This window comes from Myotis nattereri, assembly GCF_964212035.1.
Source record: "Myotis nattereri genome assembly, chromosome: 1".
NCBI classification, from domain to species: domain Eukaryota; kingdom Metazoa; phylum Chordata; class Mammalia; order Chiroptera; family Vespertilionidae; genus Myotis; species Myotis nattereri.
The window spans coordinates 78889042-78915235 of record NC_138075.1 but is presented as its reverse complement, the minus strand read 5'-3'; the positions used below and the strand labels follow the sequence as shown (position 1 = coordinate 78915235).

General features: G+C 49.6%; 2 protein-coding genes across 5 annotated transcripts in view; one reads left to right on the top strand and one right to left on the bottom strand.

Moving 5' to 3' along the window:
- Positions 1-24807, top strand: part of NRL (neural retina leucine zipper) — a 30941-nt gene extending 6134 nt beyond the window's left edge. For 2 of the 4 annotated variants that reach the window (XM_081088553.1, XM_081088554.1), the window contains exons 2-3: positions 10706-10844; positions 23392-24768. In XM_081088553.1, coding sequence (XP_080944679.1) covers positions 10734-10844; positions 23392-23724 — 444 coding nt within the window. In that variant the 5' untranslated portion in view covers positions 10706-10733 and the 3' untranslated portion in view covers positions 23725-24768. Of the gene's footprint in view, positions 1-10705; positions 10845-22134; positions 22559-23391 lie in introns of all 4 variants that reach the window. The other 2 variants (XM_081088552.1, XM_081088551.1) reach the window with 2 other exon arrangements.
- PCK2 (phosphoenolpyruvate carboxykinase 2, mitochondrial) lies at positions 48-10220 on the bottom strand. Its single transcript, XM_081111930.1, has 10 exons — positions 10106-10220; positions 7873-8118; positions 7181-7365; positions 6891-7094; positions 6388-6575; positions 5904-6066; positions 5418-5636; positions 2888-3025; positions 2520-2615; positions 48-2294 (listed from the first exon to the last, which is right to left on the bottom strand). The coding sequence occupies exons 1-10, from the start codon at positions 10132-10134 to the stop codon at positions 1840-1842; spliced, it is 1923 nt and encodes a 640-aa protein (XP_080968056.1). The 5' UTR covers positions 10135-10220; the 3' UTR covers positions 48-1839.
- Positions 24808-26194: the final 1387 nt, after the last annotated feature.

Sequence of the window (26194 nt, the reverse complement as noted above, 5' to 3'; positions counted from 1 at the left end):
GGTTACTTTTGGTGTCTGGCAAAGTTCTTTTTCTTTTTCTAGGTGATAGTTTCAAGGGTATTCACTTTAGTTTATTAAGTTATACCTTTGCTTTGTTTTATGTATCTATTTTAAAATTAAAATGTTAGTAATTACGTGTTATTTACCTTTTATCATTCACCTGGAGCTATAGACATACAGCCCCATTTTATTCTAATCGACACAGTCATTTTTAAGACTAACATATTCACATCACTCTGCATTTAGATACCAGAAAGGTGCCTAGAACCCCAATTCCCTGCTTCTTTGCTGAAGGGACTTACTTCCAAACTGATTTTCTTTTTCCTCTAAGTTTTATTTATATTGCTGATTTTATTGTTAAACTGCGGAGTCAGTAATATATAATAGGCTTACATAGCCTAATTTAATCAACAGAGTGGAAAGGTGAGGACAGCTAACATATATTCAAAGGTTACTCCATGCCAGGTATAGTTTTGAGTATCTGGCACCACTGACTTTTACTAGTAATCTTAACAATACTGTAAGATGTGGGCATATCTGTATTCTACAGATAAAGAAACTGGCTTGAGTCTACTATGTGCCTAACATCTGTTATGCAGCTTCTGATCGTATTGTTTTAGTCATCGCATGCTATTTATGAAGATGAGGATTTGTCTGTATATTTTGAAGTGCAATGGACTCCATTGCTTACTGTATTTTAGCATGTGTCCACTCTGACCTTTAGAATCTTTTCTGTTCTTACACAGACTTCTATCTTACCCACCTCAGTTTATACATTGACTCAGCCTGATCCAGATCACAGATGAAGTTATCCTCAGTTGATGCCCCTGATTTATGTAGGATCATCTTTCTCTCTCTGTAGTTTCCCTCAAATTGATTTCAGAGTTTAGGCCAAGGCCTTGCTACTCAAACTATGGTCCCTGGACTGGCAGCATCAGCATCACTCAGGAGCTTGTAAGAAAATCAGAATCTCCAGACCACCCCAGACTTGCTGAAAGAGAATCTGCATTTTAGTAAGATCCCCAAGTGATTCATATGCACTTTTAAGTTTGAGAAGCATGGAATAGGGGGCTTCTACAAGTCTATGCTTCTGTGAGGGACATGGCTCTGCAGTTAGCATTTACCTTTGGTTCTACTGCTTACTTTGTGACCTTGAGTAATTACTTAACCTCTCTGTGCCTTTGCTTCTTCATCAGTAACTTGCCTCAAAGGGTTGTTTCGTATGTGCTTAGGACAGTGCCTGGCACACAGAAAATGCTATAGAAGTGTTAGTTGTCCTAATATTGAATAAGCTTTCATGAATACTTTGTGAGTCCCAATTTTAGGTCAGGCAGGAGGAAGAACAGTTTTGAGAATTGACAAGTGAACCACTTCACTGGAGAATGGGATTATAGAGGCTTCTGCTAGTCTGAGTGGAAGGTCAGGAATTTTAGGCCTGGAGGCTGTACTGAGCAGCTGGCAAAGGACTCCACCTTTTTAAGACCTCAGGACACAGAGTAGATAGTGCCTACTCCCAGGAATTCCTACTTAGATGGCTTGTAGATAGAGCTGTCTATGGGACATCAGCTGCTTAGAGGAGTTGGAAGAAGATTGTGAAATTGGTGTTAGAGGGAAGCTGTGAAGATAAGTGGGAAATGAAAACACAAGTGTTGTATAAAATAAATGAGCATCTCTTATTGGATAGCATGTGGGAAAAGGCCTCTGGCCTGGTCTCAAGTCTCCCAGAAGATGTTACATCAATTTGCTCATATTTTCTGCAAGCCTAGTTGCTCTCCTAGTCCCAGGTGGCAGTGGGGAGTAGGGGGATGCTGTGCTCTCTGGCTAGACTGGAGCCTCAGGTCACATTCTGCGCACACGTTTCTCCAGGGCCTCCAGCTCAGTCAGTACCTCCTTGGGTAGATCCTGGTTGACCTGCTCTGTTAGGTAGCTCCTAATTTCACGAACCTCCTGTTCCCAGAAGTCCTTAGGGAGCGAGAACAGCTGGGCAGTATCTATGGCTCCCAGGCCGCTGAGATCCAAGGCGCCTTCCTTTGGCACCAGCCCGATGGGTGTCTCTCGGGCACTGTCCTCCCCCTCTAGCCGCCGGCAGATCCAGTCTAGAACTCGAGCATTCTCTCCGAAGCCTGGCCACAAGAAGCGGCCAGCCTCATCACGCCGGAACCAGTTGACATGGAAGATGCGGGGCAGCCGGGCCCCCTTGCGCCCCTCCATGCTCAGCCAGTGTTCTAGGTAGTGCCCAAAGTTGTAGCCAAAAAAGGGCCGCATGGCAAATGGGTCATGCATGATCACCTTCCCTGGGGAGGGGAAAGGATGGGTAAGGAATCTTCCTGCTTACTGGAAAAGAGAAGGGCACCTGACATCCAGTTGGAGGAAACTGTAAAATGTTCATGGTTCTGGAATCTCCTCAGGGTAGGGTGAAAAGGAATGGGGAAAGGGCTGGGCAGGAGGAAGGTCTGGCTCAGGCAGGGAGAGAAGAGGCAATGTGGGCACATGGGAGAGGGACCATGAAAGGTTCTCACCTTTGTGTTCAGCCGCAGCAGTGGACTCAGAGCGCATGGCACTGCCCACAAACACTCCGTGGTGCCAGTTGAAGGCCTCGTATACCAGGGGCACTCCTAGAAAACCAGTGAATGGGGTCACAGGCAACCCTTTTCATTGGACTCACTCCATCCTTTCTGGTGATTCTGACTCCTAATCTCTCTCCTAGAACCTCAGCTGTCCCATTTTCAAATCTCATGCCTCCTCCCATGTTTGTATTCTCCAGGGGAGAGCTCTGGAGACAGACAACTACAGTTGGCAACCTGAGCTTTGAGTACAAGAGGGAGGTGGGCCCTGATGTAGACTCAGATCCTTTACCGACACGGCATGGCACCCACACAATGTTTACCTTTGGGTCTGCGGCCTCCAAAGATGATGGCATCAATGGGGACACCCTCCGGAGCCTCCCAGGCTGGGTCCATGATGGGACACTGGCGAGCCGGGGCACAAAAGCGAGAGTTGGGATGTGCACAGGGCTCCTTGTCACCTGGCAGAAGAAATACAAATACTATCACTTCCAAGAGCAATCCACCCCCAGCACACACATGCATGTACTCTTGCACAATTTCTTTTTGCCTCATCAGCTCCCTACAACCTCATGTGGTAGGGAGTAGAGAGTTAGGACATTTCCCCTAAAAGATCAGGTTATTTATCCATAATAGTACTGACAGCTGAGCTGTGTGAGAAAAGAGAGAGGAATTGGGGTTCAGCAGGGCACTAATGTTTATGCCAAACTGTGACCAGTGTTCAAAGGAATGGAGTTAGATGTTGGCATAATCCCCCCCCCAACCCCCGCAAAAAAAGGATTTCTTTATTTATGGGATATTTAAATAAACACTCAAACCTAAAGCAAAAACTGAATCTGTCTGATGAGTACTTCAGACAGTTGACTTTTCATCAGCACCCTTGAGCTATCAAAATGCAAATAGAAATTGATTTTAAAGCTAATAGAATTTTGCCCTAACTAGTTTGGCTCAGTGGATAGAGCGTCGGCCTGTGGACTGAAGGGTCCCAGGTTCGATTCCGGTCAAGGGCATGTACCTTGGTTGTGGACACATCCCCAGTAGGGGGTGTGCAGGAGGCAGCTGATCCATGTTTCTCTCTCATCGATGTTTCTAACTCTCTATCCCCTCTCCCTTCCTCTCTGTAAAAAAAAATCAATAAAATATATTGAGAGAGAGAGAGAGAGAGAGAGAGAGAGAGAGAGAGAGAGAACACGATTGTTTTTTTTTAAAAAAGCTAATAGAATGTTGGTGTTTTACCTGGGCCTGCCCAGTCCCTGATGGAGTGATAAGGTTCGAAGAACTCAGACAAGGATATAACCTGGGCAGGCATAACCTGAGGAGCCCAGGTCATTTGGCCCCTTCAGGTGCCCTAGAGATGCTTTGGGACCAAATCAGGGGCAAATGTGTACTCGTATGTAGGGCACTATCATGGCGACCCCAAATGGACATGGTGCCTCCTCTGCTGGAGGTTGCTGGTCAGACCTAGGGGGCAAGGAAGTCAAAGAGTTGGTTATCCCTGCCCTTTTCCCACCCACCAGCTCCTGCCTCCACTCTCAGGAAAGAGCTGTCCTTTACCCTCTCTCTTACACTTTCATCAGCCCCTAATTCAGGTCCTTAGCACAGGGTGTTATTCTGGGAACTGAAGCTGGGAACTGAACAACATGCTCTAGTTATAGCCCTGAATCCAGAAATGATGAAAGGGTTGGGGAATCAGCCTGTAGGGAAATATGAAATTTTCTTGGATTTCTCAGTTGGGTAGGAAGACTGAGGAGGGCTTAATGATGATGTTGAAGAAAATAAAGGGTGATTAGACGAGGAGGGTGACTGCTAGGCCAGCTTGGAAAACTTGAATATAGGCTCCAGTGACCATAGGGCCACCTTCCCCCAACATGCTCTTCTTTGCTCCCATCCCTCGGTCTCTGGGCTCTCTGACTGCTGAAGGCCACAGAAAACTGAAGGGCAGAGTGCAGGGTTGGGGGTGGGGGCAGGATTGCAAGGCACAGGGAGAATTGACAGGGTTGAGAAACTCACTTCTAGGAGAGGCTAAAGAACTAGTCTGATTCAGTTTGGAAGAAGAATTTGAGTGTATGTGTTGGAGGGACAGGAAAGGGTAAGGGTTACAATACTGACCTTTATTTATTTATTTTGGTATTCCTCACCCGAGGAATTTTTCCATTGATTTTTAGGGAGAGTGGAAGAGAGAGGGAAAGACAGAAAAACATCGATGTGAGAGAAACACATTGATTGGTTGTCTCCTGCACGATCCTGACCAGGGACATGCCCTTGACCGGAATCGAACCCGTGATATTTTGGTCCGCAGGCTGACGCTCTATCCACTGAGCCAAACAGGCTAGGGCAACAATACTGACCTTTAGACAGTGGTTATTATATAGGGGGATGGTGAGAACCAAGTGGCAGGCGGAGGGGCAGGCTTCCTCCCTTCCTAATAGGTCAAACTTTATGGATTCTGTTGTGAGCCCTATTGCTTCTATAATAATTTTCAAAACAGTCCTCTTTTCTTCTTAAAAAAATACCTCGTTTATATTTATGGTGGATTTACTATGTGTTCAGTACTGTGCTAAACCCTTTGTATGCATTTAAAACTTCAACAACTTTGTGTGATAGGTGCTACCCCATTCAACTGATGGGGAAACTGATACTCAGGAAGTTAAGCAGTTTAACCAAGTCACAAAGCCAGTACTTGATGGAGCTGGGATATGAACTGAGACCTTGCCTGGAGTTAGAAACTTTAAACATTCATAACCCCCTGTGCCTCCTGGAGGTCCTGGAAGATGCCTGTGGATTGTGAAGGATTTTATATCATCAAGGTGCTGAGCCCTGGGAGCTGTGTCATGACTCCCCTACCCCACGTACCAGGTTTCCAGGCCTTGCCCAGCCAGGAGGTAACAGTGACGCCAGGTGGAAGAGGCTGGTCAATGCCCTCCCAGTACACGCCACCATCGCTGGTCTCAGCCACATTGGTGAAAAGAGTGTTACTCTGGATTGTGGCCATGGCATTGGGATTGGTGGTGGCAGAGGTACCAGGGGCCACCCCGAAGAAGCCATTCTCAGGGTTAATAGCCCGGAGTCGACCTGTTAAGAGAAGTGAAAAAAAGGAAAGACCAACCAGGAAAAATTGAGGGGTCGGCCAGGGAAGGTCCTATTTTGCCTCTCTTGCCCTAAGCTGGACCCTAGATCTGACAAGGAAAGGTTTGTGTGTCTGCCAGGATTTTCAGGGAAAGATGGACTGACTATTCAGGAGAAGTTTCTTCCTGACAAAGCTCACCATGCGCAGTGGAGGGGATACCTCTGTGCTCTCGTAAGAGCCAGAATCAAGAGTATGATCCAAGGACCACTCACCATCACTGTCAAACCTCATCCAGGCGATGTCATCCCCCACACACTCCACTTTCCAGCCTGGCAGTGCTGGCCGCATCATGGCCAGGTTTGTCTTGCCACAGGCACTGGGGAAGGCGGCTGCCACATAGCGCTTCTTCCCCGCAGGGCTGGTGATCCCCAGGATCTGCATGTTGGGGAGAAAGGGAACGAGGGGAAAGTCACCAAAGGTCAGGGCATGATCTGCACAGGAAGGGCAGCTATAGATTAACAGGGAGGACTGATGTTTATTCACTTAATAGGTGCATTGCCTTGCTACTGGGCCAGGGGTGGCGGTAAGGGAAGCCCCCCAACATTTAGCAGCTTGGGGTCAAAGCTTTGGGCTTTGGGCAGAGTCCCTGCCCACCAGCCTGGCACCTGGCAGTGGGGAGGCAAGGCTGCGGCAGACTGGCCAGGCCCCACCACTGCCTTGCCCCCCACAGCTGCCCAGTCCTCACCAGGCCCTCACCAGCATGTGCTCCGCTAGCCAGCCCTCATCCCTGGCCAGCCGAGAGGCGATGCGAAGGGCAAAGCACTTCTTGCCCAGCAGGGAGTTGCCACCATAGCCGCTGCCGAAGGAGACGATTTCCCGCTGGTCAGGCACGTGGCCAATCAGGGTTTTCTCTGGGTTGCATGGCCATTGGCTCACCGGCTCCCCTGGGGACAATGGGGTCATGGGGCTGCTAGCAGGAGCATCAGAAACTGGGGTTAGAGGGATCAGGGGTTGAGAGCAAAGGTGGTGCCAATGGATGGTTGAAGTTCCCCACCTCATAATATCCATCAGCTCTCTATTCTTTGAGACTTTCTCAATCTTGTGCAAACTGCTCTGCAAACAGCCTCACCCCCAATCTAGACCTGCTGGACTGGGTCTAGGGAATTAGGTGTCTCATTAATTAGGATGGGAAGGATTTGGGGTTCCCTTTGAGTGTAAACAGGCCTTTGTATCCTCCCATGGACAGAGCAGGGGCTCACCTTGCCCAGTCAGGGGCCGACCCACGGAGTGCAGACACTTGACAAAGTCACCATCTCCGAGGGCCTGAAGCACAGGCGTCCCCAGCCGGGTCATAATACGCATGCTTGCCACCACGTAGGCCGAGTCAGTGAGCTGCACGCCGATGCGGGACAGTGGGGAGCCCACAGGACCCATGCTGAATGGAAGCACATACATGGTTCGGCCTATGGGGGGAAATGTCACTTTGAGGAAGGGTTCCAACCTGTTAATACCACCAGTGCCCTTGCCTCTGTGTCCCTGCCCTGATTACCCTGCATGCAGCCTGGAAACCTCTCATCCACAGCTTGTTGGAACTCAGCTGGGGACATCCAGTTGCCCAGCTGCCCACGGGCCCCGCCAGTCGGGATGGGCACCGTGTCTCGTTGAGATGGAGTTACAATCACTGTCTTGCTCTCTACTCGTGCCACATCCTTGGGGTCTGTGCGGGCCAGCCAGCTGCGGGAGAGAGGATTATCAGGAAGATGATGGCCAGCAGGTCTCCCTCATCCCCAGACCCACTCTTTCAAGTCCAACTTTGATTCCAGGTCTTCTGTTTTCCCCGTCCATTTGCACCTCAATCTTCCTCCAGGTTATGTCCCATTTAAGGGGACACATGAAGGGGAGCCAGCTGCTGATATTATTGCAGGCTTAGCCCAAGCCCATATTTCATTATGTAGTTCTCGTGGTCCCCAGCCCTCTAAAGGCCCCTTTTCCTGGCAAAAACTCCCTGAACTTGTGAGAAAAAGAAAAGAAAAAGCTTTTATTTGTATCTGCTTCTTTATTTAACATAGAAATACAGACCACTCCCAGTAAATCCTGACTTTGTTTCCTCTAAAGCTCCTATTCTTGCTCATTCCAGTGAGATGGTCTAGTTAAATCTCATTTTGTCTTAGTAAAGACAAAGTGAGTGGCCTCAGTCCAAGCAGCTGCCCCCATCTTGTGGGTCGCTGGGCTCGGGCTTACCAGTTACTGTACTTGGGGAGCTTTCGGATGAGTCCCTGCTGCTCCAGCAGGGCCAGTGTGGCAGAGTTCTCTGCCTCAGTCCCATCACAGATGTGGATGCCCTCTGGTTGGCACAGGCGTGCACTACGCTCCACAAAGTCTCGAACCCCAGCAGGCAGCTGGCCCAGATCTCCACTGAGTACTCGCAGGGTCTGGATGCTGCGCTGTGATGACCAGCCACAGGGGCTCAGCTTCTGCCAGCTAAGCCTGTGAGAGAAAAAAACAGGTAATGAGCCAGGATAGGCAAGTCAGGAGGATAGGAGGCTGGGGCTGCTAGGGAGCATGCTAAAGCAAGTCTGGGTGCAGGTCTCATGAAGAGCAGGTTGGAGTAGGTGAGTGGGATGGGTTCAGGCGACATGTATCTTGTGGCCTTTATGAGGCTTAGTCAGGGTGTCTCCTGGTCAGCAATGGGCAGGTATTGCCAGATGACCATAAAGGCTGTGTAGAAGTACATGTATAGGCATGCTAATGTTAGTGCAGGCTTAGTCCATGCCCATGTTTAACTAGGTCTGGTCAATGTTTAGAAATGAACAGGTGCCCAGGGCCCAAGTGTGGAAACTGTGCCAAGGTGACAGCTTCATGTTTGGTATTGGAAGCTCTCATCCCTGTTCTTTCCATTCCCGTTTACTTTTGTCAAAGTTAAAAAGGCAGCTATTTTTATTTATTTATTTCTTCTGGTGTGCATGCTGTAAGACTGTGAAAACCTCATGTAAAGAACCTGTTCTTTGAGATGGTGCAGTCCCGGTTTCTAGATTAGGACTCTTGCACAGAGAGTAGGTGATCAGATGTTGGGGTTTCAGGCATCAGATCTGCTGCCGCCCACCTGGTCCAAAAGGATTGCAAAAATATTGCCATTGGGTAGTTACTTTTGAACCATGTGAAAGGCTGACTATTGGGAAATGTCACTGGCTAGGCATGCCCTGATTCCCAGGAGTGTAGGGTCCCTGTTGTCTCTCCCTTCACATTCCTGGGAGAGGGAGAAGCAGGGTCTGCTCTGGTTGGCCTGGACCCAGAGTGGAGTGAGCCAGAGAGACCAAAGGCCAAGAAAGGGAAGTTGCCCTCCTATGCACATGATCCTATCCCTCCCCTGGCTCTCTTTCCTGGAGGACATGTGCCTAGAGAGCTTTGGGTGTGGGTGGTGGGGTGCAACAGCAGACTGCAGGAAGCTCCAGTGCAGAGGGTGTAAGCCTGGGGAAGGGAGGAAGCTCAGACCACAGATGCGGGGATTGGAGCCTGGCTGGAGTGTGAACCGGGGTGGCTTTCACTGGGCAGAGTGAGATGGAAACCAGTGTGGTCCCAGGGGCAAAGGAGGAGGGTGCCTGGGACCTGGGTCTGTTCTCGCCTCAGAGAGGCTTTCCCTGAGCACTGATTTTAAAGGTACACAGTCTGGGGAGGCTCCACCACTCCTTCCAGTCTTCTAACTAGGACCTGCTCCTTTTTCTTTGCTCCGGAGACCACCTACGTGGGCTGGCCAACTGAACCAGCTGTGCGAGAGAGATGGGGTCAGCTCAAATTCTGGAACAAAACCTGGGGAAGAAGGGAGGCTACAGAGGCAAGACAGGAAGCTGTGAAAAGGGGGAGAAGGCAGACAAGCAGGGCCTAGGGGCTCCTGTCCTGGACTGGGGGTGAAGCCAGCCATATATGAATTGAAGGCAACTTGGATCCCTCCTCCTCTCTTCTTTCCTTGGCCCCAGGTCCCTCTGCCTGCGCCAGGCTTCCCGCCAGGTTCCAGTGGGGGAGGCCAGGGAATGGATGTTTACATTAGGGAGCTGTGCGCCAATCCCTGAGCTCATGCACCCTTGACCCCAGGGCCTTACTGCTCCTCGTGGCAACCTGAGCACAAGAGTTACATCTGTAAAGGAAAGGGAACAGACTCAGAAAGGGGCTACGCGGGGCGAGCGAGGAGGTGGAAGGAAGTTCTGAGTGTCATAGAGACCGCGGGGCAGAGATCAGCAGAGCAGGAAGGGTAGGAGGGGACGGAAACGGAGAGTCCGGGGCCGCTGAGGCAGCCCCTGATCTCAGGCAAGATGTCCGGCCAGAGAAGCTCGGGATCGAGAAACACTCGCCCCCTGCCCGCTGCCCCCTTGGATGGGAAGCCAGGCCGAGGCTGACCAGCAGGAGAGCACAGCTGGCAGCGCCACGGGGGTGAGCTCCGCGGAAGGTGCGGGCCGGCCCCGGGCTGGGGGTCACTCACCGCAGGCCCGGGCGGTACACAGCGGCCATGGCAACTGGGCGGGGGCTGTGGGGTGGCACGAGAACGTAGCGGAGCCTGGCAGAGATGGAAGGCGGGAAGGGAGAGTGCGCGGTGGAGCGACAGGGAGCTGAGACTGGGCGGGAGGCGCTTAAAAAGCGGGCGGGCGGGCGGATGCGGGGGCGGGACCTAGCCGGGCCAGCGCGACCCTCCCTCCGCCCCGCCAGCCGGCCAGCGCTCGGTCTGTCCTGGGCACCCAGTCCCGGGCCCGCCCAGCTGCGCCCCACCCCCGCATCCTAGCCCTCAAACCCCTCTCTCCCATTGGGGGACGGGCTGCTCTCCTCGAGGCTCCGCCCCGCCCTGCCCACTGCACATGATGTAACTTTGAGGACTCTTGCTCCGGGTAGATAGTGACGGGAGACACTGGGTGGCAGACAAGCCAAGGGCTGGAGTCCACGGGGCCTGGAAGTCTAGTAGCGGGTGTTGGGCATGACATTCTTTCTAGGGACTGGGTACTCTGAGCCCCAGGCTCTTCTGATTTGCAGGGTCTCAATTCTAAGGTCTCTTCAGTCCCCAACTCCCAAATCCTTGTTTCTTCTCCAGATGAGGCTCCCTGCTGCGCTGCCTTACCATGAAACAGTCTTCAGGCCAGTCTTCTTTGGGCCTCTGCCCTGGTCATGCTTTCCACATTCCCCTGGAGAAAGCATCTGCCGCACCCAACCACCATCATAAAAGTCCTCAGGTAATTTCTCAAGTTATGTCTCCATCCAGACATTTCTCTTCAATTTGAGACCACTGGGTATCACCCCAAATGCCACAGCACCTCAAACTCAACATGTCTATGGGAGACATCCACTCCCCCTTTCTGATAATGGCACCTCCATGCTCCTCTTCAGTCTGTGTGGTCATGTGGGTCTCCTGGGGGTAGGTTCTCAGCTTGGCCAATTTGTGTGTTCCTCACTCTGACTTCAGCAATTGGGAATGTTCAAGGATGAGCATGAGGTCCCCCTCTTCAGCTTTTTCTGTAAACTTCCAAAATAAGCTCCTGCCTTGCTGAGGTTGCTGAGCTAGTAGACTATAAGCCTGGAGCTTCTGGGTGTCAGCTTAGCACTGCAAAGCAGGAACCTGCCGAGATGCAAGCCAGCATAGAGGAATGGAGAGAAACAAATTTGTGATTTAGGTTATAGGAACCAATAAGTTTCTTCTCTTGCTTAATCTTCTTAATAGAGGAATGGGGGGGGGGGAGAGGGAGAGAGAGAGAGAGAGAGAGAGAAGAGAGAAACATTGATTGGCTGCCTTCTGTATGCACCCCAATTGGGGATAGAACCTGCAACCTGGGTATGTGCCTTGACCAGGAATCAAATCTACCACCTTTTGGTGTACCAGGGCAACGCTCCAACCAACCGAGTCACACTGGCCAGGGCTGTTCAAGCTAACTTTAAGTGCATTTCTGACCTTTGCAACAGAAACCATCTTGATTCTCAGATTTCTGAGTTCTGTGCTGGAACATAGTGAAACAAGCAGAGCTGGTCTGTAGCCTTGGGCTTGCTACTGGTCTTCCTCTCCCACCCAGACTCCATCACACACTCAACCTCATCTGTATGTATTTGGGACTTTTCCCTCCAGTTTCAACATCTAAACTCTGTCCACACCTACCCCACTGCAGAAAGCTGACTGTTTGCCCCTTTGGGCCTAAAGGTGTGCACACTGGTGGGCTGGTCAACCTACCAAAGGTCATCATCTCTTCCATAATCCTGACCTGCTCTCATGGTTCCATATCTCAGCAAATGGCTCCACCATCTAGCCAATTGCCCCAGAAGAATCTGAGTCTGTTTAGACTATTCCTTTTTTATCCTCCATAGCCAGTCAGACACCAGGACCTTTGGGTATACTTCACAATTATCTCTCAAATCTGTGTCTATCCCCATAGCCACTGTCTTAGTTCAGGGCTCATCTTTCACCTGGTTTCAGGTGATGGCTGCCAAGCCACTTCTTGGCCTCCTACTTCTCCAAATGCTCCCCCCCCCCACACACACACACTAAGCTACCCTCTAAACTCTGCACTTACGGTCACATTGGAGAGTTAAGAGAGAGGGATAATGTTTATTGTGTGGACACTAGCTGCCATGCTCTGTGCCAGCAGCTTTACATGCATAATCTCATTCAGTTTCACAACAACCCCATTACAGGTGTGGATGCTAAGGCTCAGAGAGATTGTCATTTGCTTAAAGTCGTATAGCTGGTCAGCTTGAGAAATGGAGTCTGAATCCACATCGGACTCTAATTACCAACTTGTTTCCCCCATCAGCAGCCTAATATTGTCCCCTTGATTCATCATTTAAAAAAGTGAGAACATATCACTCTCAGGCTTAAAATTCCTTCAAGGCTTCTTTCACATCACATAGTAACTGATGTCCTTTATAATCTGTTTTCTATTTATCCAATGTTATTACCCCATCTCCTTACTTGCCACTTTCCACCTACATTTGGAATTCTGCAGTTTCCAGAGAACTTCTGTGAACTCTTTCTGCCCTTCAGACTTAAATTAAACATCACCACCTACACGAAGTCAGTTTGCCCTTCAGAATTAACATCTACCTCATCTCTGTTGTTCTATACTGTACTGTGCCTATAGTTTTGTACTTATCATATTTTATTTATTAGTAGTTGTTTTTGTATCTCCCTAATGCTCACTACAATGTTAACTCTTTGAAAGAAGCATTCAAATTTTAGTTTTTTCCTGGTTGGGGGATTCAGTTGGTTGAAGTGTTGTCCTGTACCCAAAAGATTGAGGGTTCAGTTCCAAGTGAGGGCACATACCTAGGTTGTGGGTTTGATCACTGGTCGGGGCACATACAGGAGACAACTGATGTTTCTCATCAATGTTTCTCTCTCTCTCTAAAATAAAAAAAAATATCCTCAGGTGAGGATGAAAAAAATTAATCAACAAACAACAAATGCTGGCGAGGATGTGGAAAAAAGGGAACACTAGTTCACTGCTGGTGGGAATGCAGACTCATGCAGCCACTATGGAAAACAGTCTGGAGTTTCCTCAAAAAATAAAAAATGGAACTTCTGTTTGACCCAGCAATCTCACTTCTGGGAATATATCCTAAAAAAACCCAAAAACCAATCAGAAAGAATATATGCACCCCTATGTTCATAGCAGCATTATTTATAAGAGCTAAGATTTAGAAACAGCCCAAGTACCCATCAGTAGATGAATAGATTAAAAATGTCCCTTGGTGTGGGACATTTACACAATGGAATACTATGCAACTGTAAAAAGGGTGATCTCTTACTCTTTGGGACAGCATGGATAGACCTGGCAAGTATTATGCTAAGTGAAATAAGCCAATCTTTGAAAGACAAATATAACATGAGCTCATTTATTTGTGGAATCTAATACATGGAATGAATTGACCAACAAAATAAGACCTGAAGCATGGAGGCATGGAACAGACTGACATACCTCAATTTGGGGTTGGGGGGATGAGAAGAGGTAAACTAAGGAACTTATATACTTATAGGCATGGCTCATGGACACGGGCAATAGGGTAGTGAAGACATGGCGGGGAGGGGGGGCGCGGTAGGGGGTAGGAGGTAAAGGGCTGGAAGGAGGTAAAGGAGCTGGGAGGGGGGTAGTGAAATGGGAGAGACCTGTAATACATCAACAATAAAAAGTATATTTAAAATAATAATAATTTAAAAATTGGTCTTGTTTTTATCCTAGCTCCCTGCAGAATCTGTCCTATGATAGATACTTAATAACTGTTGGTTGAATGAAAGAATGAACAAGTCCCACCCATGTTTCTGAATCCTCCCCCTCAACCCCTTTTTCTTCCTTCCTTAATTTTAGGTAGACTGTGCAAGGGGCTCCTGAGAGGATTTCCTTGCACTGCCGATTCCCCTTATCTGTCACACACTTTGTTCCCTGTCCCTCCTGGCAGCCTGGCCCACCAGCTGACCAATGTCCTGTTCATTGCGCACCACCAGGGGGCAGCGTGTGACCAACCTTACTCTGGTCTGCATTTCCTTCTTCCCAGGGAGCTGTGGACAGGAGTTGGGGTGGGGATATCGATGGCTCACAGACACCCTGTAGTGGATGCTGTGGTGTGCTGCCTAGATCCCCCTTCAGGATCATGGTGCTCATTGTCCCAGCCACTGAGTGTTGGTTTCTGATAGCTCACAGCTGAATGTTTCCCTGAGAACTACCTGTGACTGAAGAAAACTGTCTTGTCAAATGCAGTGCCCCTTTTCTGGGATTACATGTCATCAATGACTGGTTAATGTACGGGTTCAAAGGCCTGGTCCCCTGGCCTCAAATTGAAACAACTCTGGAAGTTCATCCCAGCTCCAGAGATCCTATAGAATCAGCTGAAGTCTCTTCTGTTGCAACTGTAATGCATTTCAACTTTTGCCCTGCCCAGTCCTGCTTCTCTCATTCCCTTTGAAAGTCTTCCCTAATAAGCCACCTGTGCACAAGTTTTCATCTCAGAGTTTGTTTCCAGCTTAAGATTTTCCCCAAACTCAACTTGTATACTCCATTAACTTCCTTATCTGACTTTGATTCCATTTTTGCCCTCCTCCACACTAGATCCAAAGTGATCTTTTTAAAAATCTGATTATGTCAGGTCTCCACTGAAAGCCCTTCACTAGCTTCTCATTGCTGGTATTTATTTATTTATTTGTTTATTTTTAGATAATTTTTATAAGAGTTTATTTGAGAAAAAAAAAACTTGGTTTGTGGAGGAAACCAAGATGGCGGCATAGGTAAACACCGGAGATTGCTGCCTCGCACAACCACTTCAAAAATACAACTAAAAGACAGAATGGACATCATCCAGAACCACAGGAAGGCTGGCTGAGTGGAAATTCTACAACTAGAAGGAAAGAGAAAGCATACCAAGACTCAGAGGAGGTGTGGTGCAGAAGTAAAATACAGAGGTACAGAGGTGCATGCGGAGAGGGCTGGCGGCTGAGGACATGGTTGTCTTTTTCAATCGGGAGGGAGTCTCAAGCTCTGAGCTCCAGTTCCGGGCGAGTCTCTGGGGACCCAGACTCATACGGTAGAAACTGGACTGTCTGGCATCAGTCGGAACTCGAGGGCAGTTTTCTCTCAGAGGTGCTTCCAGCGATTGCCAGGACACTGAGAAGCAGGGCCTCTGAGGGCAGGACTGAGAGCAGCTATAACTGCTCCCTCTGCCCTGTTGATCCCCTGGGACCCCGCCCTGCCCAAGCCACGGAGGCTTTTGCATATGAAAGGCCTGGCCCTTTGCAATCTGATAATTACCTAACAAACTGCAGCTGGCCCAAGGCCCCAGGGCAACTGGCATTGCGTCACAGCTGGCTCCTGCTAGGTAGCCTCAGGCAAAGGCTAGATTAGCATCTCCTTAGAGATCCAGGAGCCAGTGTGCTCAGTGGTCAGAGTGGGACGATCCAGATTGAAGCTCCTCAGATCCATAAAGGTCACACTCTGGGGGCAGACTCAGTGAGCACCAAAGCCCCATTGAAGCAAGTCTTGCCCTGGAGGGGTGTCTCCAGCACAGAAGTTCTCCCACTGCAGACACAGCTGATTCTCACAGCCAATTGGCCTGAAGGTCAATCCCTCCAAGTGTTACCTACAACAATCAAGACTTAACTACAACAAGACTGCACAAAGCCCACAAGGGGGTGCACCAAGAGTGTCTACCTCAGGTAATTGGGGAGGCTGAGCCACTGGGTCCTATAGGACACCTAGCTCAGAAAGTCACTCTATCGACACAGCGAAGCATAAAAAAATGCAGAGACAAAGAAACAGGACACAAATGACAGAAATGGAGGAAAGCAAACTACTGGATATAGAGTTCAAAACCACACTTTTAAGGTTTTTCAAGAATTTTCTAGAAACCACCGATAAACTTAATGAGACTCTCAAGAAATCTAATGAGACTCTCCAGGTTGTGATAAAGGACCAACTAGAAATTAAGCATACACTGACTGAAATAAAGAATATTATACAGACTCCCAACAGCAGACTAGAGGATAGCAAGAATCAAGTCAAAGATTTGAAATATGAAGAAGCAAAAAACACCCAACCGGAAAAGCAAAATGAAAAAAGAATCCAAAAATACGAAGATAGTGTAAGGAGCCTCTGGGACAGCTTCAAGCGTACCAACATCCAAATTATAGGGGTGCCAGAAGAAGAGAGTGAGCAAGATATTGAAAACCTCTTTGAAGAAATAATGACAGAAAACTTCCCCTACCTGGTGAAAGAAATAGACTTACAAGTCCAGGAAGCGCAGAGAACCCCAAACAAAAGGAATCCAAAGAGGACCACACCAAGACACATCATCATTAAAATGTCAAGAGCAAAAGACAAAGAGAGAATCTTAAAAGCAGCAAGAGAAAGACCGTCAGTTACCTACAAAGGAGTACCCATACGACTGTCAGCTGATTTCTCAACAGAAACTTTGCATGCCAGAAGGGAGTGGCAAGAAATATTCGAAGTGATGAATGCCAAGAACCTACAACCAAGATTACTTTATCTAGCAAAGCTATCATTCAGAATTGAAGGTCAGATAAAGAGCTTCACAGATAAGGAAAAGCTAAAGGAGTTCATCACCACCAAACCAGTATTATATGAAATGCTGAAAGGTATCCTTTAAGAAGAGGAAGAAGAAGAAAAAGGTAAAGATACAAATTATGAACAACAAATACACATCTATCAACAAGTAAATCTAAAAATCAAGTGAATAAATAATCTGATGAACAGAATAAACTGGTGATTATAATAGAATCGGGCATAGAAAGGGAGTGGACTGACTATTCTTGGGTGGGAAAGGGGTGTGGGGGGGTGCGGGAAGAGACTGAACAAAAATGGTGCACCTATGGATGAGGACAGTGGGTGGGGGGTGAGGGCGGAGGGTGGGGTGGGAAACGGGTGGAGGGGAGCTATCGTGGGAAAAAGAGGAACAACTGTAATAATCTGAACAATAAAGATTTAATTTAAAAAAAAGAGTTTATTTGAGCCATACTGACGATATATGCTGGTAAGCAAGATCTCAAATGTGCCCAGCTTCTCACTGCTCTTAGAATAAAGCCCACATTCTAAACTTGGCCTACAAGACTCTGCATGATCTTGCACCTATGGACTTCTCCATCCTCATCTACCACCATTCTTCCTACCTTTCTTAGGTTCTACTCTCTGGCCCCATTGGTCTTTTTCAGTTTAGTGAACATGTCCACCTCTTTCCTACCCTGCCCTTCTCTTTCATAGCACTCATCTCAGTTACAATGGTTTGTTTTTAGGTAGGCCCATCCCTAACGTGGATTCAAATTTAGATTTTATTTGGAATCCTCAGGATTCCCCAGTAGAATGTGGTGGTGTGGGGAGAGTCAGCTACTTGTCCTCAGGTCCCCCTCTTTTCCCACCCCTGACACCGTCTTGTACTGCCAGGGGTCTCATGTGCATGTATGTGGACCTCTCTGTCTATACATCCTAATTCTGTCCATAGCCTCCTGCAAGCAGCCACCCCTTGGCCACTTAGGTCTAGGGATGTGAGAACGGGTAGTTTGGTCTACCCTTGGGTGGGCAACCCAGGGAAGAGGTCCATGTGGGCCCTAGAAGCGGGCTTGGGGTCCTTTGGGCAGGGAATTCTGGAGCGTGGCCCAGAAGGGGACTGGGTGTGTGTGCAGAGGAGGCCTGGGCTCCTCACTCCATGGCATGTAGCTGGAAGAGCACCAGAGTGGAGCCTTCCAAAGCACAGCGCCCAGGACATGGGTCAGCAATACAATGCTGTTTCTGTTTCATCTGTAAGCTCCACAGAGGCAGGGGGCTGGGGTCAGTCTGATTTGCTGAGGTGTATCTAATGCTTAGCACAGTGCCTGGGGTGGAGTAGGTGTTTAACAAATATTTGTCAAGTGAATGTAAGGGGTAGACCAGAAAGAGGTTTAAGAATTTGTATCTATTACTGAAGATCTAGATACCAGAAGTCAGAACTAGGAATGAGAACAAATCTTACAGGGCTCCAAAAATGGATATAGTGACAGCATCCCGGATTACTGACTCTTGTCTCTTCACCTCTCCTTTCTCTTTGTTTTCTACTCCACTTCTCTAGGCCCTTTGCCTGCTTGGCCCTCTTTCTACATGGTCCAGCATCCCTCAGTCCATATCTTTCTACTTTTTCGTCCTTTGGCAGCTACTCTTTCTTTGTGACCTGACCATCTCTCTGTCTGCTTCTCTGTATTTGTTTTAGTTCTTGGTCCTCGATTTTACTTTCCTTTGTTTCTTTCTTCTACCACTTTTGCTCTTCTAGTCCTTTGCTCTTGTCTTTCTTGTTACTCTTACTCCCTTCTTGATCTCCTCCCAGAAGCTTTCCATGGCCCTTTGCCCAACTTTTCCATGTGCCTATGTCCCTCTCCCTGCTTGAGTCTAGATCCCTGGGGAACCCTTGACTTGTTCTTCCCTCTGTCCCAGGTCTCTATCCACCGCCTCCTTAGCTAAGTCTTCCTGCCTCTCTTCCTCTGTTCTGTCATTCCTAGAGTCCACCTGGCTTCATCTTTTTCATCCCCACCCCACCCCCCAGATGTCCTTGAGCCAGTCAGTGTCAGCATTCATCCCCTCCCCTCCTGACAGAGGACACATTAACTACCTCCCTGGGCCACAGCCTTTCCTTTCCATGTCCTTGGTCCTTTCCTCTGGCCCAGCCCTCAGTCCTCAGACTCCTTTTCCTGCTCAGTGTCGCCTGGTCTGAGCCCCTAGCAGCTCAACCTGCCTGAGCTTGTTTAGTCTGACTCCTTTAGCCCGTTAGCAGCTTAGCCCTCCCACCTCTCCTTTGAGCCCTCCAGTAAACAAGAGGATCAGTGCAGACCTGACAGCTGCTGAGGGGAGAGGGGCCAAGTGTCTGGCCAGGCCAGACCAGGCATAAAAAAGGGGGCTGCATTCAACATTTCCATTTCCTTCTTCCACCAGGAACATTCTGGGGTCTCTTTCCTGGCTATCTGCTTTAGAGCCACATACTATGGGCATGTGTGAGGGATTCCCTGTCTCTATGGTCTCCATTCTCATTTTGTGGCTTTGTTTCCAGGACTTGAGCTTTTTGGTTCTTCAACAAAACACCACTAGATTCAGGCAATCACACTGAGAAGCCTTTCTCCTTGAATGGTCATGGTCTCTGCTCCACAAAATAGAGGCTAGGTGTGGGAAGAGAGAGATGCCATCTGATCTAGGTCTTCTTATATGTGTGTGGAGAACATGGCAGGAGAGACCACACACAAAGGGAAGGTGAGTTCACTGTAGGCATTCTGTAGACCAGTAGTTCTCAAACTTTAATGTTCATCAAAATTGCCCAGAGGGCCTATTAAAACATAGATATTTTTGGCTCCATCCCCAGAGTTTCTGATTCAGTAGATTTGAAGTAAGGCCAGATAATTTGCATTTTAACAAGTTCCCAGGTGATGCTGCTGATCTGGGGACCACACTTTGAGAACCACTGTCTTAAATCATATGAATCTCCCACCTTTTCACCCAACACCTAAGGCTGGGACTAGATTAATTTTTATAAATTATGGTCATTGGGGCTGATGGACACCCACGTCTCTCTTTGGGTTGGGAAATAGGATCTGTTAACCCCATGGGAGAGTTTAGGTGTCCTCAGAAGGTAGGGAATAGCCTTTAACTCATGGAGTTCTATTCCAGTACAGACCGTATTTAAACAGCTTCAGACAGGTTTAAACATCTTGGCTAATTCCTAGTATCCCTGTTCCAACTTCTACTCGGGGATGATAGCTCTAAGAGGTGTTAGGGGATTAGGCTGAAAATGTAGGTCACCCACCAACCATCTGGGAATCAGGATGAGTGAGAGAGGAAAAGAGAGGGACAGAATATACACAGAGAAAAGATGAGGGGAAGCAGAGGGCATATGAGGGCAGTCACAAAAGTCTCAGATGAATTGGTGGTGATTAGATTTCAGTGTCCCACATTGGCCTGGAAGGAAGGAGCAGAATTTCCCATTTTTCCTTCTCCTGTTCCTTTTCTGAAGCTGGATTGCCTGTCCTGGGGCTGGGTCAGCAAGAGTGAGAAAGACTGAGGTTTGGATGGTCAAGTCCTGGCGATTCATCATGAAGAAGATGGCTTCTCTTTCTGATTTGATATCTATGAGGGTCATGAGGCTAGATACAGTGGGGATGAGGCAGTGGGAAGAAATGTGAGGATTCCTGGAAATAGGAGACACCCAACAGTCCAGGTGAGGGTGGGTTCCAGAGAGCTTGAACTCCCCCAAAACAGTCACAAGGGCTGCAGAGCCTTAGCGGGCGAGGGCACTGGGAGCCGTCTTCCTAATCCCATGCTTTCAGTCACCAAGGGCTGAGGGTTGTGTTCACATGCGGGTGGTGGGCTGTACCAGGGAGCTGAGCACATGTAAGTCAGACTGTCAGTGAGGAGCTTTATTGGGGAAGATGCCCTCTTTCCTTCCTTGAAAACAGGCATACTTGTTCTCTCCTCTTGTTCCCCCCACTCCAAAGCCAATGAGATAGTCAAATGATCCCCTTACCTCATTGGCTGCAGGCCTAAGGACCACAAATGACCTCAGAGAGCTATCCCTTTAAGAGTGCCCTCTGGGCTCTGTGCCCACAGCCCCTTGTTCTGAGCATAGAGGCACTGGGCCTTGCTCAATGGTGCCTCCAGTCTCTGGGGAAGCTGTGCTTGCCTGGCTCTGACACTGACCACATCACCTCTGCCATCCCTTAAGTGAGTATTCCCTGGGCCTTCCTGGGTGCTGGGTCTCTAACCTAGAGCTAGAGCCCCCTCCTCTGATACCTGTTGTCTGCTCTCTGTTGTCTATTTTCAGGAATCCTCACATTTCTGTCCCCTGCCCCACTCCTACCCTAACTGGCTCTATATCCCTCACTGCTATCACATCAGAAACATAAACAAGTCTTCTCATTTATTCTTTCATCTTATTCTCTCTGGACACTTCTCTCAGTGTCTCACCACCTTCTCCCTGCCAAGAACCAGTTCCTTCAATCTGTGTTTTTATTCCTGTCTTCTCTGTCCTCTCAAGGGTGAGGAGCTCAATAGAGAGGGCAACAGCCCTTCCCTGGGAGAGGAAGAGAAACCGGTCCTTTCTCCCACCTCTTTGGGCAGAGCCTAGGGTCTGAGATGTGGTTGAGGGATACCTAGGTTTGGGGCATCAAAATTAAGCCAAACTCTAAGCCTTGCAGATGTGCTCATCCCTGCTTTGCCCCTTCTGGAACTATGGGTGTGGCTGCTGAAACTGGGACCTGAGCTAGGGGAAACTGGAGTCAGAATGGGGAAGATGATCTGCTCAAGTTCACACAACATAGGGGGTTCTGAATAGAAGAAGGAAAACCAATCTTGCTTGGTTCCCCTGGGAGAGATTGGCCTTGGGGAAAGATAGTTGCCACTTGGTCCTGATCTTTCTAAGACTCATTCTAGAATCTTTTTCCCCCCTTGGAAAGTCTCTCACCCCTATAAAAGGGGTGGATTAATTCATAGAACAGATGTGCAGTAAGGGTCTTCTATATGCAAGGCATTGGCTTGGGTGCTCTGAGAGAAAGAGAGGTATAATCATAGCATTGTATCCTTATTTCTACATTAAAATTCATAGCATACATGTTTCCCTTTGTCTTAAAATATATACGTACTCTCACAGTTAATTAAGCAAAATTTTTAATTGCTTGGAAATGGAATGGTGCCTCTTGAGATGACAGAGCATCTCAGCATGTTCCAGCAGTAGAGTTGGAGCACTGCCATATTCCTCTTGTTTTCGTAAATCTCAGAGGCACCAGTGGGGCCAGAGACTGTGCTGTTCTCTTCCTCATGTAAGCTGCTTGTCCCTGGGCAGGAACCCCTGCCATCTGAAAAATTGGCCCCCAGCCCGGAGGTGACTATGCAGGGAACAGGGCAGCACCGTCATCCCGGCTTCCCAGAATTGAGGTTCCAGGGTACTTGGGCTTTGGGGGAGCAGGTTTTGGTGAAGGAGTCTGGCAGGCAGTCTCCAAGAGCTCCAAATGTCTCCTCTGTTTTGCAGGTGTACGCCCCGCCCCCCCCGCCCCCCCCCATCCAGCCCCAGGATGGCACTGCCTCCCAGCCCCCTGGCCATGGAATATGTCAATGACTTTGACTTGATGAAGTTTGAAGTAAAACGGGAACCTTCTGAGGGGCCATCTGGCACCCTCACAGCCTCACTGGGCTCAACACCTTACAGCTCAGTGCCTCCTTCACCCACTTTCAGTGAGCCAGGCATGCTGGGCGCCACTGAGGGCCCCCGGCCAGGCCTGGAAGAGCTGTACTGGCTGGCCACTTTGCAGCAGCAACAGGGGGCTGGGGAGGTACTGGGGCTGAGTCCTGAGGAGGCCGTGGAGCTGCTGCAGGGTCAGAACCCAGTTCCGGTTGAGGGGCCCCATGGCTACTACCCAGGGAGCTCAGAGGAGACAGGAGCCCAGCATGCCCAGGTGAGTGATCAGTGAGCTGTTTTGAGGGGAGGCTGGATAAGAGAAGGAGTTCCTGGACTGGGAAAGAGACAGAGGGCAGAAGAAGGGCCCTTGGAAGAAATCAGATAGAGAAAACAACGTTCTGCCCCCTCCCTTTTATCCAAATGGAGATAAATGAATAGGCTGACCCAGGAGGAAAAGGGAGAAGATAAGGTTAGAAGAGGACAGAAAAGGCAGAGTTGAGAATTAAAGGGCGTCGAGGAGCAGGAGATTACGGGCAGGTAAAAAGGGGAGGTAAAAACCATGCGTGGAAAACAGGGAATGGTGTGGAGTCAAGACTGTGGGAACTCGTATGAAGTTGGCCTTTTCAAGACTTCGTGCTACCCCAGCCCCCAACCTTCTCAGAAAGGATTGGGACTCATCCTATTAATTATAGACACAAATGGGGGTGTTGAGGGCATTAAGATTTAATCCAAATCCGTTGAGGGTCACAGGGTTGCGGCCTCCAGGAGAGGAGAGCCAGGTGGCAAGGTGGGGTCTATCTGGCCATGCGTCCCCTGGAGACACGTGGGCCTGGAGCCCGATCCTACGCCCTGGGCTCAGGTGCAGGATGGCTCGCTTGACAGTGGGAGGCGGGCGGGGCCAGCAGGGCTGGGCGGGTCTAACGGCTGGAGTCCCTGGGCAAGGACCTATGGGAGCCCGGAAGTGTTGGGACCTGGGGCGGGGTCTGGATTGGGAGATTGAATCAGTGGAAGGGCGAGCATTCAGGTCAAGTCCAGAGCCAGGCGGGGCCAGCCTGGCGTTGGGAACTGAGTGTCCAGGTCGGACCAGGTCTCTACCTACTCCCTCTGCAGCTGGCCGAGCGCTTTTCTGACGCGGCGTTGGTGTCGATGTCTGTGCGGGAGTTAAACCGACAGCTGCGGGGCTGCGGGCGCGATGAGGCGCTGCGGCTGAAGCAGAGACGCCGCACGCTGAAGAACCGAGGGTACGCGCAAGCCTGTCGCTCCAAGAGGCTGCAGCAGCGGCGCGGGCTGGAGGCGGAGCGCGCCCGCCTGGCCGCCCAGCTGGAGGCGCTGCGGACCGAGGTGGCCCGCCTGGCCAGGGAGCGCGACCTCTACAAGGCTCGTTGTGACCGGCTGTCCTCCGGCGGCCCCGGGCCCGGGGACCACTCTCACTTCTTCCTCTGAGCCTCTTGGGGCCACGGAGTGGTGGTGGAATAGGTTGGGGTGGGCTCACCATCCAGAAGGCAGCTGTCCCATTCACTAGATGGTTATTGAGCGCCTTCTGGTGCCAGACACTCCTTTGTATGACCACAGCAATATCCCCAAATTTCCTGGACCCTTAAGGCATGTGCCGAGGTTAGATGATGGTCATTTTCTGGGAGAGAGTTCCCCTCCCTTCAAGCGGGCCATGTACAGAAACCCTCTATCTTTTGCCCAAATCCACACGACCAGGATACTGAGATCAGCAGGAACCAGTACCAGGCACTGTGTGTGGGAGGTGGTGTGGGTGGGGGGAGGGCAAGGGCGTGGATGATGGCTGAATGACAGTGCATGGGAGGTGAGGGAGTGGTGTATATTTTAATTAAAGGTTTTCAACCTACAGTGCATTAGGCAGTAATTAGCAAGAAGGCTGTATTTTCATTCTGGGGCTTGTAACCTCCCCATTTAGGACTATTGCATTTTCAAGATTTTAATTTCCAATAGCAAGACAGACTAGGAATTTTATCCAAGAGGCTTTCCTCCTACCCAACCCAGTGGCTTCCAGGGCCCAGAGCTGCAAAGGCCTGAGGAGCTCTGGGGTGGTTAGTGTGGGCTGGGAGAGAACCCTGGGCAGGAGTCTGGAGACCTGGGTGCTCCGGCTCTGCCAAGGATACCACTGTAATCTTGAGCAAATCATTTACTCCCTGGGTCTTGGTTACCTCATCTAATCCTCATTCGGGTTGGATGACTTCTGTTACCTTTTCAGTTCCGGCACCCTTAGTGTGGGAATCCAGTGGTCTCCCCAAGACAACCTCACCAAAGGGACTTCCTGTCCTGCTCCAGCTTCCTGGCTGCAGCCTACACACTGGATGAGCCCATGCCCGGGTCCTCTGCTGCTCCCTGCAGGCTGCCTCCAGACCTACATAAGGTGACCCTGCTACCTCCTGCCTTTCTGACGGCTGAGGTGAGACTTGCCCCAGCATGACAAGGAGCTGAGAGTGCAGCTTTTGTGAATTAAACTTGAATTCCAGACAGAACTTTATGCTATTGGCTAATGTTCTTGTAATTTAGAAGTGTTCATTTTTTATCCTTGCTTCAGACGTGTGTGTGTGTGTGTGTGTGTGTGTGTGAAAGAGAGAAGCCCCACCTGGGCTGAGTGGTGCTTTTCAGTTCTGGAGGCCCAATAAAAATGGGGTGGAGGTGTGGGGACTGGGCCAGATGGAGCCTGCCCCTCCCACCACTACTGCACAGAAGCTCAGGAGCATCAGTGACTATTCTGAGGTCTCACAGTTGCTATAGTAATCCAGCCCTCTGCTTCAGCAGCCTATGGTGAGAGTGGGTGGGGGATATGGGCTGATCAGAGGCATTGAACTGGGAACAGCAACCTCACCAGCTACTGTCATAGGTCCTCTAAATGACATAAAAAATGGGGAGCAGCAGTCAGGCATGGGGGAAGAAACTGTCACGTCTCTCTACCTTTCTGCTCCCTCTAACCACTGCTTCCCCAGCTGTCTCTTCCCAACCCAGTTCTTGTTACTGCCTCCCCCTCCTCTAGCCCAGCTTGTCCCTCCTCCACTCCGGAGCCTGCATTGGAGGCCTCTCTTTCATCTCCCCAGGATTTCTTACTTTTCTCCTCCTCTTTTCCCACTACTGGCTATTGGCTACTGGCAATGGCTGGCTCATGGCACCTTTAGCCTCTCCTCCTTCATCCCCTTCCACGCACATCACTGAAGGGAGAGGCTGGGGCAGGGAGGATCCCTTAGGAGCCCAGCTCTTCTTCCTTCATTCTGGATCTCACACATGTCTTACCTGCTCTCTGAAGCTGCAATCCAGACCTATTACTGTTCTTGCACACCTTACTTGATTGGCTGAGGCACACACACAGACAGAGATGCCCATCCACAAGTGTCTCTGGGTCACAAGATGAGGGTCACTCAGATATATTCCACACAGAAATTGCACTAGTGATTGATAGTGTGTGCACTTTAGTCAGATGGGCCTGGGCTCAAGTTGCAGGGCTCCCGGTTCTTCTTTGGCTAAACAATAATGTGCCCTGTTACTGTGAATGTTATTAAGAGTACACAGCTGGACTACCTGAACCATTAAGGCCACACTCATAGAAAACCAGGGATGTGCAGTCATGAGCACACACATACATTCGAACAACTAGGAAAACCAGGCAGCACAGACCCTAGATGCCCCTTCTGTATTCTTAGTTCACTAGCAGACCTCCTGCCCTCCTTCATTCCCCACACACCCCTTCTGGGCCTCACCCCACAGCTGTGTGTGGGCTGGAGTTCCACCCCTTGGGCTCAGCTGGGGTTCTCTGGAGACAGCTGTAAAAAGGCATTAGCCTGCCCCCTTGACAACCCCTTATTACCTTCCCCATCTCCAATAATTAACCCCCATGGTGCCTGGGATCGGGAGTTGAGGATAGGGGCTCCTCAGATCTTGG